This window comes from Nicotiana attenuata, chromosome 8 (genome assembly GCF_001879085.1).
Source record: "Nicotiana attenuata strain UT chromosome 8, NIATTr2, whole genome shotgun sequence".
NCBI classification, from domain to species: Eukaryota; Viridiplantae; Streptophyta; class Magnoliopsida; order Solanales; family Solanaceae; genus Nicotiana; species Nicotiana attenuata.
This window is the reverse complement of record NC_031996.1, coordinates 41822158-41847823: the sequence shown is the minus strand read 5'-3', so window position 1 is coordinate 41847823 and position 25666 is coordinate 41822158. Positions and strand designations below refer to the sequence as shown.

Sequence of the window (25666 nt, the reverse complement as noted above, 5' to 3'; positions counted from 1 at the left end):
ACCAAAGCACTGCGAACGCGAGCCTGAGGCCGCGTTCGCGAAGAACAAAATGCCTGTGTAAAAATGCAGCAGAATCTGATCCTTTCCTAAGTGTAAAAACACCCCGAACCACCTCCAATTCACTCCCGAGCCCTCGGGGCTCCTAACCAATCACACACACTAACTCAATAACATCCTACGAACTTACTCGAGCGATCAAATCGCCAAAATAACATCAAAAATCATTGAATCAAGCCTCAAGATCATCATTTTTATTTCAAACTTCATAACTTCAAATTTTAGATATTTAGGTCCGAAACACGTCAAATGACATCCGATTTCGACCAAACTTTACAGAAAGCGCTTAACACATATTTAAGACTTGTACCGGGCGTCGGAACCAAAATACGAGCCCGATACCATAGTCTTTTAATCAATTTTCATTTCCATTTTCCTTAATAATTTCAGAAAAACAATTTCACAGAAAAATTCATTTCTCGGGCTCTCGACCTCGAAATTCGACTCCGGGCATATGCCCGAGTCTCATATTTTTCTACGGACCCTCCGGGATCGCCAAATCACGGGTCCGGATCCGTTTACCAAAAATGTTGACCAAGGTCAACTTTAATCATTTTAAAGCCACATTCTGAAATTTTTCACAGAATTTAACATATAAGCTTTCCGGCTACGCGCCCGGACTGCGCGCGCAAATCGAGGCAAGCAGAAATGAGGTTTTCAAGGCCTCGGAAGAACGAAAAATGAGAGAAATCCGGTGATGACCCTTTGGGTCGTCACACAAGCATAAAGTTTGAAATTTATATATTTCTTAGAATTATTATGGCAATTGGATGATATATACTACATGGCCCGTGCGACAAGGATTTTTAATATTTTACTGTCTAAATTCATGCATTTATGCTATTGCACATGAGTGACCTGCAAATCTTGAAGCAATGTTTTTATAATCCTTTACTAATACTTTAAGTGAGACAAAAAGATAAGACTATCAGAAAATAAATTCCTATATCAATGAATTATTAAGTGCCTACTTGTTGCCCATTTCGCTTGGTATAGACTTTTAAACTAATATTATTTTTTATTTGGAACAAGTGATGCATGTCAAATTTGCATGGATGTAACTAGAGCAATCTCTGTTAATCTAAATAATTTTTCATTTACTTTGTCTGAAAACTAACGAAGAAAAACAAGAATTTATATAAATGTTTTCTCCAAACAAAAAAATAATACTATAAATTACTCATTTTATTAGGTTCTTCCTTATGTAATTTGAACAAAAGCATAAGCTAGGGAAGTGTAATACAACTCATGATATGTCATCAGTGTTGCGGAAAGCCGAATATATAGAGTGATTAAATCACAATTACTATATCTAAAGGTAGCTAATAAATAATAATTGAGACAATAATAAAAAGAACACAAGAAATTAACGAGGTTCGGTAAAATTTAATTTTTGACAAATCTTCGGATACAATCAACTCAAATTTTATTTCACTCTAAAAATACAAGTGAAATAATACAAGAGTGAAAGAAGATTCAAATGCCTTAGGAGATAAGAAGGCGAGTGAAAGATATTTATAGAAGGGAAATGACCTTAATAATGTCATGCATGACATCATATTAAGTGTGATCATCCAATGTAAATGCATGAAAAATACATCTACTAATTTCTTCCTAAAAGGAGGCTTCAAATTTTCACACTAGTTCACATTAATCTTGTCAAATTCAACAAATCTCCACCTTGGCAAGATTCCACTTTTTCAATTTTCTCTCATTGATAAATTTTGATTGTGTCTTCAACTTTAATTTTCAAAGTTCAACAATGTTGATCAAGTTCAAATAATGTTCAAACTTGATCGCAATCACTATTTTTGTTAACATATCGCCAGGGTTGTCTGTAGTCCGAATTTTCTGCACCATGACTCCACATTCTTCTATAATATCTCGTACAAAGTGATATCGAACATCATTGTGCTTCGTCCTTGGATGATAAACTTGGTTCTTTGCTAATTGGATAGCATTCTGACTATCACAAAATAGTGTGATGCTTTCTTGACCAATACCAAGCTCTCTAAGCAATCCCTGAAGCCAAATTGCCTCCTTTACAGCCTCCGTAATTGCCATGTACTCTGCCTCAGTAGTAAACAAAGCAACCGTTGACTACAAAGTAGACTTCTGACTAACTGGTGCATTTGCAAAAGTGAAAACATAACCAGTAGTTGATCTAAGCTTGTCCAAATCACCCGCATAATTCAAGTCACAATATCCAACCAGATACTAACTATCTTCCTGCTCAAAAATCAATCCAACATCTACAGTATTACGAATATACCGTAGAATCCATTTCACATCTTGCCAATGCTCCTTTCTTGGATCATGCATATGCCTTCTTACAACTCCGATAGCATGTGAAATATCAGGTCTTGTGCAAACCATTGCATACATCAAGCTACCAACGGCATTCACATATGGCACTCTTGACATATACTACCATTCGGCTTTATTCTTTGGCGACATAGCAACCCTAAAGTGAGGAGCAATAGGAGTGGTAACCGACTTCATGTTCTCATTCATGCCAAATCGATCTATTACTCTCTTCAAGTATTCTTTCTGAGATAGATAGAGTTTCTTTGATTGTCTATCTCTTTTTATATCCATGGCAAGAGTTTTCTTCGCCTCACCCAAATCCTTCATCTCAAACTCCTTTCTTAGTTGAATCTTCAACTTCTCAATTTCCTCTTGACTTTTGGAAGCTATCAACATATCATCAACGTATAGGAGAAGATATATGAAGGATCCGTCTTCAAGCTTGTGCAAATACACGCAATGATCCTATTTGCTTCTTCTGTACTTCTGCCGCAACATAAACTTGTCAAATCGTGTGTACCATTGTCTAGAAGATTGTTTCAATCTGTACAACAATTTTCAAGTTTGCACACCATATTTTCCTTTCCGGCAACTTTGATTCCTTCTGGCTGAGTCATATAGATTTTCTCTTCCAAGTCTCCATGTAAAAATGCAGTTTTTACATCTAACTGAACTAGTACTAAATTCAACTGTGCTACCAAAGCCAACAAAACTCTAATGGAGGGGTGTTTCACGACTGGAAAAAATACCTCATTATAATCAATTCCCTCCTTTTGAGTGTATCCTTTGGCCACCAATCTTGCTTTGTAGCGAATATATTCTTGGTTAGGAAATCCTTCTTTCCTTACAAATACCCACTTGCACCCAATTGCTTTCTTTTCCTTCGAGAGAGTGGCCAATTTCCATGTGTGATTCTGATGAAGGGACTACATTTATTCATTCATGGCAATCCTCCACTTATCTTCTTATGAACTTTGGACTGCGTCTTTATAAGTGGTAGGAACACCATCAGCTACAATTAAGGCTGCACAAGCCATCGTCTCTATGAGCCGAACAAGTTTCTTTATTATTATTTTTTTGGCTTGCTGGTTGCCATTGATTCAAGTTATTGTTGAGGTTCCTGAGTTGGAATCTCCCCCTATACTGGCTCTACTTCTAGAGGAAAATCTTCTATTGTTTCCTCATTTTCTCCCTATGTTGGAAAAATTAGTTTTCCCTCAAACTCCACCTGCTTTGATGCACCATCAGTTTGTTTGACATCTTCAACTGTCACATTATCTGTTATGGCAGATTCATCAAAGATAACATCTCTGCTGAATATAATTTTTTTGTCTTTGTACACCATAAGCAGTATCCTTTGACTCCAGAATTAATCGCCATAAATATAGCTTTCTTTGCTCTCGGATCTAATTTTGACTCTTTCACATGATAGTAGTGCAATTGAGCCAAATACATGCAAAAAAATTATAATCTTCAGCAGGTTTTCCATACCATTTTTTCAAATGGTGTCTTGCCTCCAATAGCGGCAGATGGTAGACGATTAATGAGGTGGCATGCATATGTTATTGCCTCAGCCCAAAATTCTTTGCCCAAGCCAGCATTGGACAACATACACCGAACTTTCTCCAGCAAAGTCCGGTTCATGCATTCTGTCACTCCATTCTGTTTTGGTGTATTTCTGACGGTGAATTATTTTAAAATGCCATCATCTTCACAAATCTTATTGTAAAGATCATCTTTGTATTCTCCACCATTATCTGTGCAGAGACACTTTATTTTTCTGCCTGTTTGAGTCTCTATCATCGCCTTTCATTTGAGAAAAATTCCCAATAACCTCATCTTTGGTTTTCATAGTATACATGCTCTCTGGGAAAAGTCATCAATAAAGGTTACAAAATAGCGTTTTCCACCTAATGAAGGTATTTTGGAGGCACCCTAAACATCAGAGTGAATATAATCCAAAATACATTTAGTATTATGGATAGTTATTCCAAATTTAACATTTGTCTGTTTCCCCTTGACACAATGCTCACAAAACTCCAAATTGCAAGTCTTTACTCCTTATAACAATTCTTAATCTGATAAAAGTTTCAAGGATTTTTGTCCAGCATGTCCCAAGCGCATGTGCCATAGCCTGGTTGCTTCTGTCTTCTTGTCATCACTGGATGTCATTGTTGTTGCCCCAATAACTATACTACCGTGATAGTGGTACATATTATTATTTCTCCGAATTCCCTTCACTACCACTAGTGCACTGGAGCATATTCTCATTGCCCCATTTTCTGCAATAACTTTGAACCCCTTTGACTCTTGGGCTCCTACATAAATAAGTTTCTTCAATTCCGGTATGTACCGACATCCGTTAATGTTCTGATCAATTCATCATGGTTTCTTAATCGGATTGAACCAATACCATATGCGATAAGAGGATTGTTATTACTCTCCTTCTTGAAAATTAAAGAACCAGTCCCGATTAGGACACATATGATAGCTACAAGCTGAATCCATCAACCATATAACACATGGTTTGAATGGCTCAGTTGTAACTAGTGAGAAATCAGAGTCGTCATAATCAACTACATTTGAGTCCATGACAGCCTTCCCGTTGTTAGGTTTTGGCCTTGTTTTTCAACTTTGGACAGTCTTTCTTTCAGTGCCTCTTTTCTCGGCAAAAGGCGCATTCATCTTTGCTGGGTATGGATCTTGACTTGGATCTTCCTTTCTTTGTACTCATATGATTTTGAGAACGACCTCTGATGATCAATGCTTCTCCTTCTCCACTCTTTTGTTTTTCTCTCTTTCTTTGTTCATAGCTCTACAAGGCAGAACAAACTTCTTTGAGAGATACTTCATCATTCCTATGAAGTAGAGTAGTTTCGAGGTGCTCATACTCATCGGAAAGTGAACTTAATAATATTAAAGCCATATCTCCATCGCCAAAAGTCACGTCCATATTCTGCAAATTTGTCGCTAACTTATTGAAGCTGGTGATATGACCATTCATTGTAGTACCAGGAACATATATGAAGCGTAACAGTCTTTTTTCATGTAAAGTTTATTTTGATTGTTTTTCTTCAAGAATTTATCATCCAATGCATTCCACAATTTACTTGCAGATGTTTCTTTTGTGTATGGATACTTCTTTTCTCTTGCGAGGTAAGATTGAATGGTACCACAAGCAACGCGGTTGATAATCTTCTAATCTCCTTCTCCGATATTGTCTGGTTTCTTTTCTTCTATGGCAATATCTAGCCCTTGTTAAAAAAGGACATCAAGAACCTTAGCTTGCCACATCCCGAAATGTCCTGACCTGTCAAAAATTTCAACTGCAAATTTCGCATTTGACATAATTCTTGTCATAAGCGAAGATGCTAACGACGTATTACTGACACCCGATATGGACTCTTCATTTTTATTATCTCCCATTTTTGCTACAGATACTATTTATTTGCTGACAGTACAGAACACCAAAGTAATTCTTTTCTAATGTGGAAGTTCAAACTATGCTGCAACCATAGAGCATACTAAGATAGACATTGGCTCTAATATCAATTGTTGCGGAAGCCGAATATATAGAGATTGAATAAATCACAAGTACTATATCTAAAGGTAGCTAATAGATAGTAAATGAGACAATAATAAAAAGAACACCGGAAATTAACGAGGTTCGGCAAAAATTGATTTTTGCCTAGTTCTCGGACACAATCAACTCAAACTTTATTTCACTCCAAAAATACAAGTTAAATACTACAAGAGAGAAAGAAAATTCAAATGTCTTAGGATATAAGAAGGCAAGTGAGAGATATCTACAACTGAACAAATCCTTTGCTATTTTTATAGAAGGGAAATGGCCTTAATAATATCATGCATGACATCATATTATGTGTGATCATCCAATGTAAATGCATGAAAAATGCATCTACCAAATTCTTCCTAAAAGAAGGTTTCAAATGTTCACACTAATTCACATTAATGATTAATCTTGTCTAATTCAATAATCGGTTCGAGTTGTGAAAACAGCCATTAATACCTGCACTAGCATAGGTTGTCTACGTCATGCGATCCTTCCTCAGACTTAAGGAACATTGTCACTAAGGAAAGAAAGAGGAAAAGTTTTTGTTTTCCTTGTGTCGTGTTTGGTTTAATAAAGGAAACTAGAAAAGACTGATACAAGTACTTTTTTCCCCAAAACAATTGCTCTTTTACATTTTATTTAGCTGTAATTTCTTTTCTTTCCTTTCCATCCCTATTCTCAAGGGTAACGTAGAGTTTTCTTCGGAATTACAACGTAAGCTTGTGGGATGATAAAATTCATCAACATTTAATTTGAGATTTCGATCAAATTTTAAAATAAAAGACGTTTATGTAAGTGCACTTTATCACTTTTAGTAGATTTATTCGACGTGCAATTAAATCACTTTAAGCTTGCTTCTTCACAAGCCTATTCTCGCAAAAGATCAAACCTTGTAGCGCTAGCCTTCATGTTCTTTCTATTACCTCCCATTTCATTTCCAGATAGGCGACTAATACTAAAATAATAAGTGAAGCGGTTATGGTCTGACCAATCGGCTTGGATAACAAATTGCTCATGCATGCTCATTTTGTCTCGCCCTAAATGTAATAGCCTTCTTAGTTAGGCTGTATAAAGGGCATTTCGATGTACTAAGCTCCTGCTATGCGTGAGATCCGGAGAAAGGTTGGACCATAAGGGTTTATTGTACGCAGTCTTACCTTGCATTTCTGCAAAAGACTGTTTTCATGGCTTGAACTCGTGACCGCCTGTATGGATGTCGAATTCTTGGAGAAAAATAAATTATTGGAAGCTTTTGATGAAAATGTAATTCTTTGGAACCATAGTGATGAGGATCGGATTGAAACGATATGATATTGACACACTATTCCTCATGATTATGACCCCAATTATCTTTGTACTTTTGATTGGGATGGGAAAACCCTTTTTCCTCTTTAATCATACGAACGTGACTGCAATGACTCTCCTCCCATTCATGTCTGAAATTTCAATCCTTTGACCAATAAAATGCCCATTTGTTTATCGAGGATAATATCAACCCCTCCTATCCTTTAAAACCAAAAAAAAAAAAAAACAATTCACAAAATCGTTGTCTAAACAAAATTTGAATCTACGAATTATTATTACAATAATAACAATTAACCCAGTATAATTTCACATGTGAATTTAGGGAGTATAATGTGTACATAAACCTTACCCTTACCTTGTGAAGTAAGAAATACTATTTTCGATAGATCGCCGGCCCAAGTAAAAATAAAAAATGGAACAGTTACAACAAATTATAATAACAGCAAAATAAGATGAAAAGAAATCGAACCCAAAGATTTTAAGTATAAAAAGTATGATAATAATACTGATCTTGCAAGAATGGAAAAGAGATACATTCGACTATCTATTGACTATAATTATTTGCGGAAAATCTACTAATTACATTTCTGCTTTTAAAACTACTCATATGTATGGATCCTTGTTTTTATTAGATTTCCTCCTTTCTTTCACATTTGCCTTCTCCTATTCAAGAGTCCTTACGTTATTGTTTTAAGTCTAATCTCTTTCTGAAAAGAATGATGAAATATTGAGTACAGACTCTACGAGCAAAATAGTATGTTCTATCTCTACGTGAATATCCTTTTAAAATCTTTTTAAATTGTTATAAGTAAGAAATATTTTATTGGCACAGAAATTTTACATCAAATATGCATGATAATTGTTTGCACATAAATTTCTCTTATTTATATATAATTACAAATATATTAGTAGTATTATTCTATACCAATTAAATTTCACCACATAAAAATTTAGTAATTCATAAATTTACGATTAAAAATATTAAAAGGAGGTTATGATTCTTAGTCAAACAACAGACTACACCGTTTAACTACCTAAACATTGATTATATCAAGTAAAATTTAGATTAAAGTGAAAAGGTGGACCCACATAAAAAAATGGACCCACCCATGAAGAAAATATCTTGCCCCCATAACTTTTCACCAAGGGCATTTCCGGTATTTCAGTAACTCACTGGCGTTGAAATGGTAAAATCTCCACCCGATTCGTTTTGTCACTTGTCACTACCCTTTTCGCTAGACCCGCCACGTCACCTTCCAATCTATTACCTCCACTTAACCTTCATTCATTGGAGCTTAAAATCTCGCCGTCTATTATAATCCAACGGCTAATGATTCAACATTCTAGACCCTTCCGTGAATAAATAAGCCTGCCGCTTTAACTACGGCTAGTTAGAGAGATCAAACCATAGTTCACACTAAACGTTACTTCCAGCTAACCAGAGTTAATCGAACATTCTGAGAAGAAAAGAAAAGGAGATAATAGCATTTTGGCCCCTAAATTATAGATAAATTCTAATTTCACCTACATATTAACATCAATTAAATAAAGTACTATGTGTTTTTGATGTATTTACATAAGAACTATGTTATACCGACTAATTTTAACTATATTATCTTTATATATGGAGTAAAGAATTCAAACTTAACATAATGTATTGGTGATTAGAGGTTTTTTTTCTTTTTTTTTTTTTTTTTTCCAAAAGTAGGCGTTTATATCAAAGTGCTAATAGATAAATAACACGTGTTTGCAAATATACTTTTCATATTTAATTTTATTTATTTAATATGTATTTCTATACTATTAAATTAATATTATTATACTTAGTATTCCAGTACTACCGCTTGTTTCTTTTGATTCGGTTATCTTATTATCTTGTTGCTGTTACTACAATTTTTTTGTTATTGTTTCTTTTTTCATGACTCTTCATTGATGTATTTTTTTTCAATATTGTTGTGATTATGCTTTTTTTAGCCAAAGGTCTATCGAAATAACATATTTATCTTCATAAGATAGGGGTAAGGTCTGCGTGTGCTTTATCCTCTCAAGACCTAACTTGTGATATTATACTATATTTATTGTTATATTATTAATCACTTAGCTATAGCAATTATCTAGTTTAATACAAATACCTAGTACAAATAAATTTTTATCGTAATTAAATGATGTAATAGTTAATAAGTAAATCAGATGAATCAAAACAGAATGTATTGATACTTGAGGTACTAAAAGAGCAAATACCCCAAAATAAAAATTGGAAAATATTAAATCCAGTGTTGGATATATAGATACAGAATATGTAAGACAGAGATATATATATATAAAAGGAGAGAGAGAGATTCGTCAAAAGAGAAGAAAGCATAAGCCACACAGGAGCAGAGCAAAAGAAGAAGAAAAGGTTTTTTGGTGGCTTCAAACTGAGAGAAATCAAATAGTAGCCGTTGAATCGTATTTCTCTCAATCAGACGGTTTACATCTCTGTATTGATATCTTCTTACTACGGTGGTGAAGAGAAAGAAAGGCGGTGTACTGGTTGCCGTAAAAAGAGAGACAAACAGAGGCGCGATCTCTCAGATCTGGCCGTCTGGTGAGTTGTCTAATCAACTTCATTCATTCGATTTTTTTGTAGATTGTATTTCTTTTTGTTATGTGTTTGTTGTTCTTTGATTCGTTATTCACTTGTCAGTTTTATTTAAATTTGTTTGTGAGGATGGAAGAACAGAGATTTTCAGCGGAATAATTGATTTTTTTTAGATTTTTTTTCTCTTTCGGGATTATTTTTTTAATAATTGAATGAAAATGAGAGTATCGAGTAGTAAATGTGACTATGTAAGTAATTGCGACATTAAGAGTTTGTGTGTTTTTGTTATTGGATAAAAATGTGAGTTTCAAGAGTGATATTGCTCAGTAAAAAATTAGATTCTACAGATTTTATTGTGTAAACACGTGTATGAAGCGAGTTTCAGTTTTTTAAGTAATTTATAGCTTCGCATTGATTGTGAAATAGTATATGTTAACGAGTTTATTAGCTATAACTCGTATCAAGGAAACGTAGGTTTTAGTGTTAAAGAACTGTTCATTCCGATTCTTGAAGATCTTGTCAAAGATCTGTTTAATGTGATGTATTGGTTTTAAATTGCTAATTCGTGGTTTTCAATTGCTAATTAGTTTTGTGTTATTGCAATTTTTGATTAAGTGCGTAGATTTATTAAGTTTTGTGCGTGTTCACAGATTGTGGTTCACTGCTATAATCCGGATCATCAGATGGCTCTTTCGATGTAACATTTGGGATCTTGATCATTCGCTGTTGGTTGTTTGACGTGCGAGTGATTGATAGTGTTCTTGTGTTCGGTGGTGACATCTTTGGGGGTTGGTTTTGATTCCTTGCTTGCTGATTGATGATCTTTTGTGGATTGAATCATTTGTTTTTTTGCACACAATTGGCTTCTGAGTTGAGTGTTGGGGAAGCTCTCTTCTTCCGCCATCTCTTTTTGCTGGTTGTGACTTAGGACGGTTTTTCTCGTCCTTTTATGTCTCCTAACTTGGACAGTCCTGTTCAAACCCAGATGGCTGTGGCACTATTCAAGAGTCCTCTTGGTGGTGGAGAGTACCATGGAAACAGTAGGATGGAAAGGAAATCTACTGGGAGGAGGCGTGTTTTTGTCCAAACTGACACTGGTTGTGTACTGGGGATGGAGTTGGACCGTAGTGACAACGCTCATACTGTGAAGAGGAGGTTGCAGATTGCCCTCAATGTTCCAACTGAGGAGAGTTCTTTGACATTTGGTGATGTGGTGTTGAAGAACGACCTTAGTTCTGTTCGGAATGATTCTCCTCTACTGTTGACGAGGAATTTTATGCATAGAAGTTCATCTACTCCGTGTCTTTCACCTACTGGGAGGGATGTCCAACAGAGAGATCAGAGTGGTCCTATTGAAATACTGGGGAACTCTTGTGTCTTTGCCAAGACAAGACTACTTGTCAAGGAGATTGTGAAGGCTATCAAGAATGGAGTTGAGCCACTTCCCGTCCATAGTGGACTTGGTGGGGGTTACTTCTTTAGAAACAGCAGAGGGGAGAGTGTTGCTATTGTCAAGCCAACAGATGAAGAACCATTTGCCCCAAACAATCCTAAAGGCTTTGTTGGCAAAGCTCTTGGACAGCCAGGCTTGAAGCGTTCAGTTCGAGTTGGAGAAACAGGGTTTAGGGAGGTTGCTGCATATCTTCTAGACTATGATCATTTTGCTAATGTGCCGGCCACTGCATTGGTGAAAATCACTCATTCTATTTTTAATGTCAATGATGGTGTTAATGGAGACAAGCCTCATAGCAAGAAGAAACTCGTCAGCAAGATTGCATCTTTTCAACAATTCATCCCTCATGATTTTGATGCCAGCGACTATGGAACCTCCAGCTTCCCCGTTGCTGCTGTTCATCGGATTGGGATATTAGACATCAGGATTTTTAACACAGATAGGCATGCAGGAAATCTTTTAGTTAGGAAGCTTGATGGTGTTGGGAGGTTTGGTCAAGTAGAGTTAATTCCCATTGATCATGGCCTCTGTCTACCAGAAACGTTGGAAGACCCATATTTTGAGTGGATTCATTGGCCTCAGGCATCTATTCCTTTTTCAGAGGATGAACTGGAGTACATAGAGAAACTTGATCCTGTTCGTGACTCTGAGATGCTGAAAAGTGAGCTCCCTATGATTCGCGAAGCTTGCCTTCGTGTCTTGGTCCTGTCCACCATTTTCCTCAAGGAAGCTGCTGCTTATGGGCTCTGCCTTGCAGAGATTGGTGAGATGATGAGCAGGGAGTTTCGGCGTGGGGAGGAGGAACCCAGCGAGCTTGAAGTAGTTTGTTTGGAGGCGAGAAGGATGATTGCTGAGAGAGAGATTTTATCTCCAAAGGCTGAAGTTGATGAGGAGGAGTTCCAATTTGACATAGATTACGAGGATGCAGGGTATGACTTTAGTCCAAATATGGCCTCTGAAGACTTCATGACCAGGAACCCGTTTCAGTTTCCATTTGGAGGCGGAAATTGCCGCACTCAACTCTTTAAGCTAGACGAAAGCATTGAGGAAGAAGAGAGTGAAGAGGAGGAAACAAGCTTTAACTATGTTCCTGCACCCGCAAAGAATGTCTCGGAGTCAAAACTATCAATGTCCCTCAAGAATATTACTTTAGGTGACAGGAAGCAGAAGCATCCTAGTTTTTCAGGAACAAAACCAGAAAATGGTGATCTAGCCAGAGCATCATCCGGCCACAGGAGCGCGAATGAGCAGCTCCCTGTGAGTTCCAGCTTTTTGAAGCTAGCAGATATGAATGAGGAAGAGTGGCGTCTGTTTCTAGAGAAGTTCCAAGAACTGCTGTACCCAGCCTTCGACAAGCGTAAATCAGTAACTGTTGGTCAGAGGCAGATACAAAGGCTTGGGACTTCTTGCCAGTTTTGAGATCAAGGTACTACGACATATCACTGCTAGGATGAGTTAATACCTAAATAACTCCCTGCAGGCTGCTTGAAGTGAAGGATTTCTAGCTTAGGTCGGTTTTATGGATATGCTCCCTTAAAGAAGTTATATAGGGCGGCAGTAGCTTTGATAGGAGTTGCTGTAAATATTTTTGGTGGCACCCGAGTGAAAGTGCCGAGTAGAATTGGTGTTGTTTCCGTTTGATGTCTTCATTTTTTTCCCTTTCACTTTGTCACGGCGACTGTTAGATAAATAATTTGTAGAATGATATCTGAGAAAAGATCAATAAAAAAAAGTTATGTAAATGTTGGATTTGTTCTTTTTATGTTTTGTGTTTGCTCTTGTATCTTCTGGATGAGGTTTGCTGCCAAACGTTATATTACCCATTTTACCAGTTTTTGTATAAATTATCTTGTAGTGTTCTTTTCTTATTTAATTACGTACGAATTATTACATGAGTTGTGTCCTTCCTCGAATTGCCATGGCTGCCCAGGTGGACTGTTACTGAAGGTGGAGAATAAAAAGTGCAAGGTAGGTCCCACTTTGAAGATCAATTGACCCTTATATGCATTGAAGAGTTCAAACACTAACATCACAGTGATAGAATATATTTGTGGTCAAGAAAATTCATGTTCGTTTGATCCAATTTCCAGATACAAACAGCAAAAGTGGACCAAAGGGTCTACAATAACATAATGAGATTAACTTGTAAATTATCATTCTTGAAAGATATCGATTGTGAATCAGCAGGGTAGAGGTGATGTGTGGCTATAATTCATGGTTTTTACACATTATATGCTTTGCGTTTTACATGCTTTAATGTTAAAATACACTTTGTTTGAGCGTAATGGAGGCTATTTTATGTGTAGGTGCATCGGAAATGAAAGTAGAGCTAAAGGGATGCTTAAACGTCGAAAGTGCGTTCAAGAACGGTGAAAAGGAGAAGCCGGGCAAAAGCCAGCTCGACCAGGCTTTAGCCTGGCGAGGCCAGCTTAAAGCCAGGCCTGGCCAGGCGTTATCCAGGCGAAGCCAGCTTAAAGCCAGGCCTAGGCTGGCGTTATCCAGGCGACGCCATGTCTAAGGCCAGGCCCAGTCCGAGTTTTGAAGGTTTTAATTGTTTCCTGGCTTGACTAGAAGTTGACCTACACGTTTAGGGCTTGTCCCAAACATATAAATAGACGCAGTTTACGCCACTTTGAGGATTTTTGGAACCGGAGGCAAGAATAGCTCGTGGAACACTACTTGGGAGTTAGAAACATTGATTTCTACATCTCTTTATCCTTACTCTGTAATTTAATTATGCAAATTACTTTGAATATTTGTACTATGAGTATGAGTAGCTAAACTCATAATCTAGAGTTTTGATGGAACCTGTTGAAGGATGATTTTCTCATTATGTTAATATAGATTTGCCATAGTATTCTCTCTATTTGTTCAACTACATGCTTATTGTTGTTGATTGAAGGGCTCTCGATTAACTGTTCCTATTTAGTGTGCATTACTCGGGAGAGAGTGCATATTTATGTAGTTGTTGAACATCATCACTCCTAACGTATATGAGGGATCAATACGAAGGGTTTAAAGGTGGGACTAGGGATAACGAAACCTTGAGTGCGATCTAAGTGAGCTGTAATTAAGGTTAGCTAGCGTAATTCAGGAGAATATGTCTAGTATATTGTTGTAATTACTCGGGAGAGAGTTACGACAGTCAGAGTGTTCATGATCGATAGAGAAGACTTAGGCAAATTTATAACAAACATAGCGAAAAGGATTCCGACAATAGGGAAAATCAGAACCTTAGATCATTCCAATTCTTGTTTACAAACCGTTCATAATTACTGCATTTTCATTACGTAATATTCAGTTAGTAAACATCCAATCTGTTACATAAATATCTCCGAAGATTGAATACGTGAATTTCTGTGAGTTCAATAGCTGTGATTGATAGGTTAATTCCTTGTGGGGTTCGACTCCGGACTTGTAAACCGGATTATATTTACAACGATCGCTTTGTCCTTTTTATAAGGCATAGTTGGGCGTGATCAGAGGACATAGTTGTAAGTTGCTAGTTTGTTAATAGGTTAATCTTTGTTCTTGTTAACAGAATAAGAAAGATTTGGAATGTTACAAAACAGAGCAAGATAAAAACGATAAGCATAAAAGTTTGGTGCAAGTCAACATCTAAATGGTCAATTTTGTTTAGCAACCAAGAAGTGATTTTATGCGTGAAGCATAATGAAAATAAAAAGGTACCCAATAAAGCATAAGAAATTTATTTTGCTGCTCAATTTTGACTACAAAGAAAAGCACAAGAAAATTAAAGAGGAAAAAAAAAAAAGGATTTAATTGAGATTGGATAAAAGCAAAAACGTGGCAGCCTCATCTCTGATTGGGCTTGATTTGTACTATGTAACCTCTTGTTTTCATTGGAGTTTGGTGTAGGTTGGTGGGGGAAGGAGGGGGGGGGGGGTGTGAGGAGGCCTTGTGGGTGTTATCTAGTCGTATTTTTATTTTTATGTTTATCTTTTGATGTCCAAAGAAGATGTAGAGAAAATAGAAGTTTTATTAGAGTCGGATTTAGAATTTTATATTAGTAAATGTGAAAAATTACACTAGTCAATTATAGTAATGCGTGTAAACATAGTATAATAATACCTTTAAATGAATTCAACTATATATGTGTCTATGGAGGTGGGCAGTTGGCTATCGTGTACTCCTTCTGTACAGTTTTAGTTGTTTACTTTTGACTTTGTATTCCCTTTTAAAAAAAAAAGTATGTATTTTAAAATTTACCCATAATAATGATAGCTTTTCAAAGTCTTGAGAAATAATTTGAGAAACGAGTAGTTAGTAATAAGGGTAGCAGGTCCTGTAACCAAACACCATTCCCGATTGACAGAATGTTCCGCTACTAATTATTGAAAAAGTTGTTGGGCTTTAAGCTTGGTGTAGCTTAAAGAGGGTGAATGAGAAATGGAGTGAAAATGAAATATATGAGTTTCCATCCTTCGCAAAGGGACATTGTCCCATATTGGAGGAAGAAAAGACTTTTGATGGGTATATATACAATTGCTCTTCTTCTAGCTCTTAAAGAGTTAAGATAGAAGGCAAGCCTCGCGCCGTCGTCGTCGCTCGCTCGGCTTCGGTCAAAGGTTGATTGATTAATCTTTTTGGACAAAATTCCTTTCAATTATTTAATTAATTAATTTAATTAATTAACGAAAGTTCAGAAATAACCCATGACCCGCGACCGGTCCTGTCCGTTTTCTTTCCCGTATTATTTTAAGTCGGTTTTCTAATTTTTCCCGCAATATCCCCACCTGTTCCAACAGCTATGGCTGTTCTGAAAGGTTGCAAACCTTTTCAGAAACAGTGCCAAATGTCTATAAATATGCCTTGTATCCCAGAATTTTTACTTACTAAATTTTCTGATTATCTTCTTCTTCTTCTGTACGATATTTTTCAGTGTGTTTTACGACCATTGAGTAGTTCGCCGTTCACCAGAATTTTTGGTACCAATACGTTGGTGAGTTAAATCGTTCTATCCTGGGAGGATATATTCTAGCACCTCGGGTACTTGAGGGGAATAATTTCCTTAAGGACACAATGTGTATTCAGTGAGCTCGATTTATTCCTATATTATTTTCCAGAATTTATTTTGTCGTTCTAGTTCTACTAACTTTCTGTTTCTGTTTTTCCAGAAAGTTTACTGTTTTATTGTTTATTACAACATTACAGATTGAATAACAAAAGTAGCTTTCAAGGTCTCGTCGCTTCGGTGAATCACTTGAGCCCTGATATATTTTCGGTGCCATGGAGCTAGACCAGTGAGGTATTATGCTTTCTTCAAAGGATGGCTGCTTTCAAGCCCACCTCCTGGTTGTCATCGCTCGGTCACTTCCTTTTCCACTAAGTGATTGCTTATAGACCTTAGCGTACGATCTGGGCTATTTCCCTGTCTGTCTGTACAAATGATCTAGGCATGTATTCGGAATTTCTTGGGTTGGTAAGGCGAAATGAGGCCGCCCTAGCCCATTGAGTGCTCTACCAACAGAAAAAAATGATTGCCTTTATCTTGATTTAATATAACGGACAAGTAAAAGTGAAAATGTGTTTTTAGTATAGTGGATAAGTAAAAGTGAACGAAAGAATTATATATTATTATAATTTCTGAATAATTTTGAGGTCGACAATGTAAACTTCTCATTTCTCATTAATATTTTTCAGATTGAGACATAACCGTTATTGTCATATGTGTGTAAATTATTTTAGTCCAAAGAGTGCAGATACACCACTTAATGAAACTCTCCATCTACTCCTCATGGTGGGGCTCCATAGTTGTCTACTTGTTCAATTATATAAAGGTTGTCTTCAAGAATATGGCGAAAATTAATATTATTCTTACTAAAGATGACTCATCTTGAAATCATCTCTATTGCCTACTGGACTATAAAATTCTCTTAATTAATATTAGAAAATTGATAACATCGACTGAACTACTTAAATGCATATTTTTTTTGCCACACTTAAAAAGGCATTTGGACATACTAGAAACTCTAACAACATATTCGGTGTGAATCGACAAGTGGGATCTGAAGAAGGTGAAGGCATATGCAGATCTTACCCTTATTTTGTGTGAGGAAGATATGTTGATCCCGATAGACCCTCGATTCAAGAAAAATATAAAAGTAAAAATGTTTTTTTTTTGGTAATATAAGAGTAAAAATGTTAAGATGAAATAAGTGAAGAAAAGAAAAATACACGAAACAGTAAAGACTCCAAGAATTTTTATTTTCTTCTATTGTAACTCTACACACACTCAATTTAAATGTTGCTTATTTCTGCTTTGGGATCAAGAACAGATTCTTGTCCGCCAAAAAGACACAAAAAGTACCAAAGATTCTTGCATTTAGAGTTGTCGGCAACTTCAAATAGAAATTAAAAGGGCATAAAAAAAGGGTTCAGTGCCCACAACGACCGTAGCTGTGGATAATGTTCACAAGAGGTTTCAAGTTCAAACATACTAAAGCACAATTCTTCTATTTGTGCTATAATAAAAATAGCACAAAGACCACCCCACACTTTAACTTTTATATAAATCATCATAATTCAAGTGCTTATGAGAGGTTAAAAGGTTCAAATAGATAGTCCATTCAAACAAATGGGTAAGGCTTGTAATGTGGTTGCCAAAGAAACAGAATTACAAGCTCAAGGGGTTAACTACGATACATAACAATTAGGCAGGTAAAATATACATATCTGGCTCAACAAAGAAATGCCTATATCACTTCCTAGACTGATAAAACTACTATTTCGCTTTGCAAACACACGGGGCAAGTTCTAGGCATCAAATGCAATGCACAGAATAACACAAAAACCTCACACACACATGGCACATAACTCACTCAGGATTGGATTCATCAAGACACTCTAGTTAAAGCAGTTAAGCAAAGTTAACATCATACAATTTAAGGTACTTATACAAGAGTCAAAAACTGAGCCTAAGCGTCACAACCAAAGTACTCACTATTCTCAAGGCATAACAAAGTTAAGAGATATTGCTTCAATTCAAAACACAACACAATAGCTCCTACTCCCAAAAAAACTAACTACACCCGGTTCAAATAAAACCCTTGGAAAAGAACCGCGGCACAAAGAAAAACCAAGGAGGAATTGCTACACTACCTAACAAAAGAATTTTTTTTTTAGACTTAAATCCCTCAAGAAAATTATCTAATAGATCCATCGTCGGGAAAAGTCCAATCTTTTTTTTTTTTTAAAAATTATTATTTAATTAAACTAAAAAGCTAAAGTAGCATGAAAAATCACCTAGACAATCTCATTACCCCACACTTAAAATTGTGCATTGTCCCCAATGCACAGCATAACCATAAGAGGGTAAGAGAAACTCCCTGGTAGGCCAAAGGCCGAAGCACTAGCAGTTCATGGGGTATTCAGACTTCTCCCAGGCTTGGTCCTTCGTGCGGGTACCTCACACTTAGTTCCAACCATTTGATTTGTTGTTGCATCCTTCCAATACCTTTTCTTTCCATGCTCCAAAATAAAATAAAAAAATTGACACTACAAAAATAATACAATTAAGAAAAATAAAAAATAAATAAAAGAAAGCAATAAAGCTGGGTTGCCTCCCAACAAGCGCTTGATTTAACGTCGCGGCACGACGCAAATCACTTTTTGCCTCCACCTCGAGCTTATGAATTGAAACCCAAGTTTTGATTCAAGCTTATGATTATGGTCATGGGGCGGTGGAACGAATCTAACTGGCCCAAGGAAATAATGTAGTATTCTGCACTCCTTGGCCTTTTTATGAGGTGTGTAATCCTGACTTTCTGGCAAGGAGAATTCCAGAATATATGCACCTTGTTCCTCATTCCTTGACTCTTCGATTGGTTCAGATGACTCTATTTCCATATCATCATCCAAATATAATGTGGAAAAATGCTTGGAGTGTGGACCAATGCGCTCAAACACATGAACTTCAGGATTTTCAACATCCTCAACATCAATGATACTAGAGTCAACAAAATTTGTATCCTCAATGTCCTTGGCTGACTCTAGTCTCACTTCTTCAACATTGACATCCTCAAATTGTAGTTGGCTAGGTTGTTGATGTTCTACTCTGACCTCCCCAATTAACACCTCAAATTCATGCTCTTCTTGGCTACTATCCTCAATATTGGCTTGTTGAGCAGTAAAAGCTCCAACCACTTGACTCAATTGAGCCTCCAACTTGCGAATAGTTGCCTCTTGCCTTTCTATGTGCAATTGTTTCTCATTGTTTTGCTCCAGAAGGCACTTTAGCATATCCTTGATCTCCTTCAGGTCCGCATTCCCAGGTTCTTTGTTCCTATTAACTTCACAAGAAAAGGTAGAACCATCATAGTAAGGGGTTGGAGGAAAATAAGAAATATAAGCACAACCATGAAGGTGACCATTTTTACCACCACACACATCACACACATTCCACAAATAAGATTGAGTTGGTGCACATAACTCGCTCTCAGGAATGTTTTGAAAATTTTGCCACGGGTGGTTTCCTTTACAATATGTATGGAGATCAATAGTAGAATTATCTACACCTAAATTCCCATAATTCCAAGATGCCATGTTTCTCAAATCGTTAGTTATATAAAAAAAATAAAAAAAAATAAAACAAAAGAAAACAAAATAAAAGTTCAAACTCGTAACCTAGCAATATATACAGCTACAACTACACCGTTAGTTCCCCGGCAACGGTGCCAAAATTTGATCACGCCCAACTCTAGTCCTAAAAAGGATAAGCGGTCGCTGCAAATATAATCCGGTCTAAAAGTCCGGAGTCGAATCCCACAGAGAACAAAGGCTTAGCTATATCTGTTTAATATTACTAAATAGACAAGTTTGAACAATTTTCTAAATTTTAAAGATTGAGATTTATATTTCTAACCAATTAACTAGCAAATACTAGAAAACGATAAAATTATTACCTAACGAGACAAAGGGTTGGAGACTAAATTAAGGAGGTCTAGAGTTATGAGTTCCCCAATTGTTGATTTCATTAATTGTATGTTTCTTATAGCTTTGACTTAGTTGCCTCTATCAATCATGAACTCTCCAGCTATCATAAATCTCTCTCAAGCAATTATGATAATTTACTAGACGCACTCTCTCAAGCTACGCTAGCTAGATTCACATTACAGTTCACTTAGATCGCACCCGAGGTATCGTTATCTCTAATCCAACCTCTAAACCCTCGGTTATGACTCTCGCCTATACTCTGGGAGTGATGTTGTTCAAACAACTACCTAAATATGCACTCTCTCTCAAGCAGATACATAATAAATAGGAACGGCTAATTGAGGATCCTTTCAATTAACCAAAATCATAACGTAGTTGAACAAATAGAGATAAACAACCAATTCAAAACTATATTAATATAACAACCAATTCATCCCCAAAAGGTTCCATCAAAACCCTAGAAAACGAATTAGCTATTCATAATAGTATGTAAAACTACAATACTAAAAATAAAAAATAGGAAGAAGAAGGAAAAACTCGTTGAAGAATTCCGCGCCTTGCTCCTATTGTGTTCTTGACTCCTTAGGTCGAATCTCCGGTCTCCTTAGCTTCCTTAGGTCTAAATTATGTCAAAAGTATGTCCAACTCTCAAAAATACCATTTTTCCATGTATATATACCAAGTAGGGTCGAGCCCAAACAATTATACCTTCTCTTACACGAAAAAGGACAATATTTCACGTCTGGACTGCCGCGGCCGCGGTAAACCGCGGTCAACCCGGTATATACTGCCTCAGCCCCGCAGTTGCAGTTTCGACCGCATTTTTCACCCTGTTCCGTTTGGAATTTGGAAAAACGTAAAACATAAAATTTGTAGCTCTTTGAGTTAGCTTTCCAACCATAGATTGTAGAGCCCAAATGGAGTTCTGAGAAAAAAGTTATGTCTATTTTACTAGACAGTGCGCAATATGCCTCCTCGAGTCTTCGTTCGTACTTAATTATCAAATTTGACCCCCGAACCCGATCCCGGCTTAATTCCTTGAGCTCTTACTCAGACTTCAAAGCTCCAAATCACTTAATTTTATTCTATAACATCTATATAGCTCGGAATCATTCCTACAAGGCATAAAACACACCGTTAGTGCAAAACACTAGCGATTAACGCGCAAACTCAACTAAAGTGCAGTAAATTAGAGTGTAATAATCGACTAAAATACGTAATTATAGCCTATCATCAATACCCCCACACTTAAACCATTGCTCGACCTCGAGCAATCAAACTACACTTTTTTTTTATAGACATGACCTTTTTGAACAATTCTCCTAACGCATCACACCAAGAGTATTTAAAATAGACTAAGCACAAAAGCGTAACATCTTCACCTCAAGATTTGACTCATAAGTACCACGCATTATTCACAACTTACCCACTTACTCTAACATAGAGGTCACTGTTTACATTATTTTTCCTTCATGAATCAAGTGCCCTCACACAACAAAAGAGAGTAGTTCCACACAATAAAATTTAAGAACACTTAGGAACTCAAGATAGAAAGAATTCACTCACTCTCAGAAATAACATTCATATGCCACAAAAGATGCACCATAGGCTTGCCCGTAGTGTACTACTCCACTAATCGAGCTCATTCAATCTACTATCAATTAGGACTTTATTTGGTTGTAATGTAGGCTACGGGACGGGTAGGATACATTTAGATATAAGAGTGACTACACCTCCCTAAGCACTTTAATACATACATTTTAAAATTTAAACCCTATACCTATGTCAAACCAATACTCCACCTTCACATCAATGTATATTACCCCATACTTCTTTAAGCACAATTACAGCAAGAGTCACCACTTATTGAAGAAATAATTTTTTTTTTCACAGCAATACAACTATATTTTTTTTTTCAATTCAAGTGGCTCTTACTTGTTCAAAACAGTACACCTTTCTCCTGATTTCATTAGTTCCACTCAAAAGCCAAACCGACCACCCCACACTTTAACTTTTACATAAATCATCACAATTCAAGTGCTTATGAGAGGTTAAAAGGTTCAAATAGATAGTCCATTCAAACAAATGGGGAAGGCTTGTAATGTGGTTGCCAAAGAAACAGGATTACAAGCACAAAGGGGTTAACTACGATACATAACAATTAGGCAGGTAAAATATACATATCTGGCTCAACAAAGAAATGCCTATATCACTTCCTAGACTGAATAAAACTACTATTTCGCTTTGCAAACACACGGGGCAAGTTCTAGGCATCAAATGCAATGCACAGAATAACACAAAAACCTCACACACAATGGCACATAACTCACTCAGGATTGGATTCATCAAGACACTCTAGTAAAAGCAGTTAAGCAAAGTTAAAATCATACAATTTAAGGTACTTATACAAGAGTCAAAAATGAGCCTAAGCGTCACAACCAAAGTACTCACTATTCTCAAGGCATAACAAAGTTAAGAGATATTGCTTCAATTCAAAACACAACACAATGACTCCTACTCCCAAAAAAAAAAACTAACTACACCCGGTTCAAATAAAACCCTTGGAAAAGAACCGTGGCACAAAGAAAAACCAAGGAGGATTTGCTACACTACCTAACAAAAGAAAATCTTTTTTTTTTAGACTTATATCCCTCAAGAAAATTGTCTAATAGATCCATTGTCGGGAAAAGTCCAATCTTTTTTAAAAAAAAAATTATTATTTAATTAAACTAAAAAGCTAAAGTAGCATGAAAAGTCACCTAGACAATCTCATCACCCCACACTTAAAATTGTGCATTGTCCCCAATGCACAGCATAACCATAAGAGGGTAAGAGAAACTCCCTGGTAGGCAAAGGCCGAAGCACTAGCAGTTTATGGGGTATTCAGACTTCTCCCAGACTTGGTCCTTCGTGCGGGTACCTCACACTTAGTTCCAACCATTTGATTTGTTGTTGCATCCTTCCAATACCTTTGCTTTCCATACTCCAAAATAAAATAAAAAAATTGACACTACAAAAATAATACAATTAAAAAAAATAAAAAATAAATAAAAGAAAGCAATAAAGCTGGGTTGCCTCCCAACAAGTGCTTGATTTAACGTCGCGGCATGACGCAAATCACTTTTTGCCTCCACCTCGAGCTTATGAATTGAACCCCAAGTTTTGATTCAAGCTTATGATTATGGTCATGGGGCGGTGGAACGAATCTAACTGGCCCAAGGAAATAATGTAGTATTCTGCACTCCTTGGCCTTTGTATGAGGTATGTAATCCTGACTTTCTGGCAAGAAGAATTCCAGAATATATGCACCTTGTTCCTCATTCCTTGACTCTTCGATTGGTTCAGATGACTTTATTTCCATATCATCATCCAAACATAATGTGGAAAAATGCTTGGAGTGTGGACCAATGCGCTCAAACACATGAACTTCAGGACTTTCAACATCCTCAATATCAGTGATGCTAGAGTCAACAAAATTTGTATCCTCAATGTCCTTGGCTGACTCTAGTCTCACTTCTTCAACATTGACATCCTCAAATTGTAGTTGGCTAGGTTGTTGATGTTCTACTCTGACCTCCCCAATTAACACCTCAAATTCATGCTCTTCTTGGCTACTATCCTCAATATTGGCTTGTTGAGCAGTAAAAGCTCCAACCACTTGACTCAATTGAGCCTCCAACTTGCGAATAGTTGCCTCTTGCCTTTCTATGTGCAATTGTTTCTCATTGTTTTGTTCCAGAAGACACTTTAGCATATCCTTGATCTCCTTCAGGTCCGCATTCCCAGGTTCTTTGTTCCTATTAACTTCACAAGAAAAGGTAGAACCATCATAGTAAGGGGTTGGGGGAAAATAAGAAATATAAGCACAACCATGAAGGTGACCATTTTTACCACCACACACATCACACACATTCCACAAATAAGATTGAGTTGGTGCACATAACTCGCTCTCAGGAATGTTTTGAAAATTTTGCCACGGGTGGTTTCCTTTACAATATGTATGGAGATCAATAGTAGAATTATCTACACCTAAATTCCCATAATTCCAAGATGTCATGTTTCTCAAATCGATAGTTATAAAAAAATACCAAGAAAAAACAAAATATAATAAAAGTTCAAACTTGAACCTAGCAATATATACAGCTACAACTACACCGTTAGTTCCCCGGCAACGGTGCCAAAATTTGATCACGCCCAACTCTAGTCCTAAAAAGGATAAGCGGTCGCTGCAAATATAATCCGGTCTAAAAGTCCGGAGTCGAATCCCACATAGAACTAAGGTTTCGCTGTAATTGTTCAATATCGCAAAGAAGACAAGTTTGAAAAATTTCTAAATTATAATATTAAGATTTTTTCTAACTAATTAACTAGAAAATACTAGAAACGACAAAATTATTACCTAACGAGACAAAGGGTTGGAGACTAAATTAAGGAGGTCTAGAGTTATGATTTCCCCAATTGTTGATTTCATTAATTGTATGTTTCTTATAGCTTTGACTTAGTTGCCTCTATCAATCATGAACTCTCCAGCTATCATAAATCTCTCTCAAGCAATTATGATAATTTACTAGACGCACTCTCTCAAGCTACGCTAGCTAGATTCACATTACAGTTCACTTAGATCGCACCCGTGGTATCGTTATCTCTAATCCAACCTCTAAACCCTCGGTTATGACTCTCGCCTATACTCCGGGAGTGATGCTGTTGAAACACTACCTAAATATGCACTCTCTTTCAAGTAGATACATCATAAATAGGAACGGCTAATTGAGGATCCTTTCAATTAACCAAAATCAAAACGTAGTTAAACAAATAGAGATAAACAACCAATTCAAAACTATATTAATATAACAACCAATTCATCCCCAAAAGGTTCCATCAAAACCCTAGAAAATGAATTAGCTATTCATAATAGTATGTAAAACTACAATACTAAAAATCATAACCAACAATGAAAAAATAGGAAGAAGAAGGAAAAACTCGTTGAAGAATTCCGCGCCTTGCTCCTATTGTGTTCTTGACTCCTTAGGTCGAATCTCCGGTCTCCTTAGCATCCTTAGGTCTAAATTATGTCAAAAGTATGTCCAACCCTCAAAAATACCATTTTTCCATGTATATATACCAAGTAGGGTCGAGCCTAAACAATTATACCTTCTCCTACACGAAAAAGGACAATATTTCACGTCTGGACTGTCGCGGCCGCAGTAAACCGCAGTCAACCGCGGTATATACTGCCTCAGCCCCGCAGTCGCGGTTTCGACCATATTTTTTCATCTTGTTTCGTTTGGAATTTAGAAAAACGTAAAACATGAAAGTTGTAGCTCTTTGAGTTAGCTTTCCATCCATATATTGTGGAGCCCATATGGAGTTCTGAGAAAAAAGTTATGTCTATTTTACTAGACAGTGCGCAGTATGCCTCCTCGAGTCTTCGTTC

The 25666-nt window shown here is 36.5% G+C and overlaps 1 protein-coding gene across 1 annotated transcript; it reads left to right on the top strand.

Annotated features, from left to right (window-relative positions):
• On the top strand, positions 9554 to 13039 carry LOC109231334 (phosphatidylinositol 4-kinase gamma 7-like). Its single transcript, XM_019396968.1, has 2 exons — positions 9554 to 9830; positions 10475 to 13039. The coding sequence occupies exon 2, from the start codon at positions 10774 to 10776 to the stop codon at positions 12694 to 12696; it is 1923 nt and encodes a 640-aa protein (XP_019252513.1). The 5' UTR covers positions 9554 to 9830; positions 10475 to 10773; the 3' UTR covers positions 12697 to 13039.

Bases quoted from the DNA above. Each gene is read 5' to 3' on its own strand.
- LOC109231334 (XM_019396968.1), top strand. From the start codon at position 10,774: ATGTCTCCTAACTTGGACAGTCCTGTTCAAACCCAGATGGCTGTGGCA.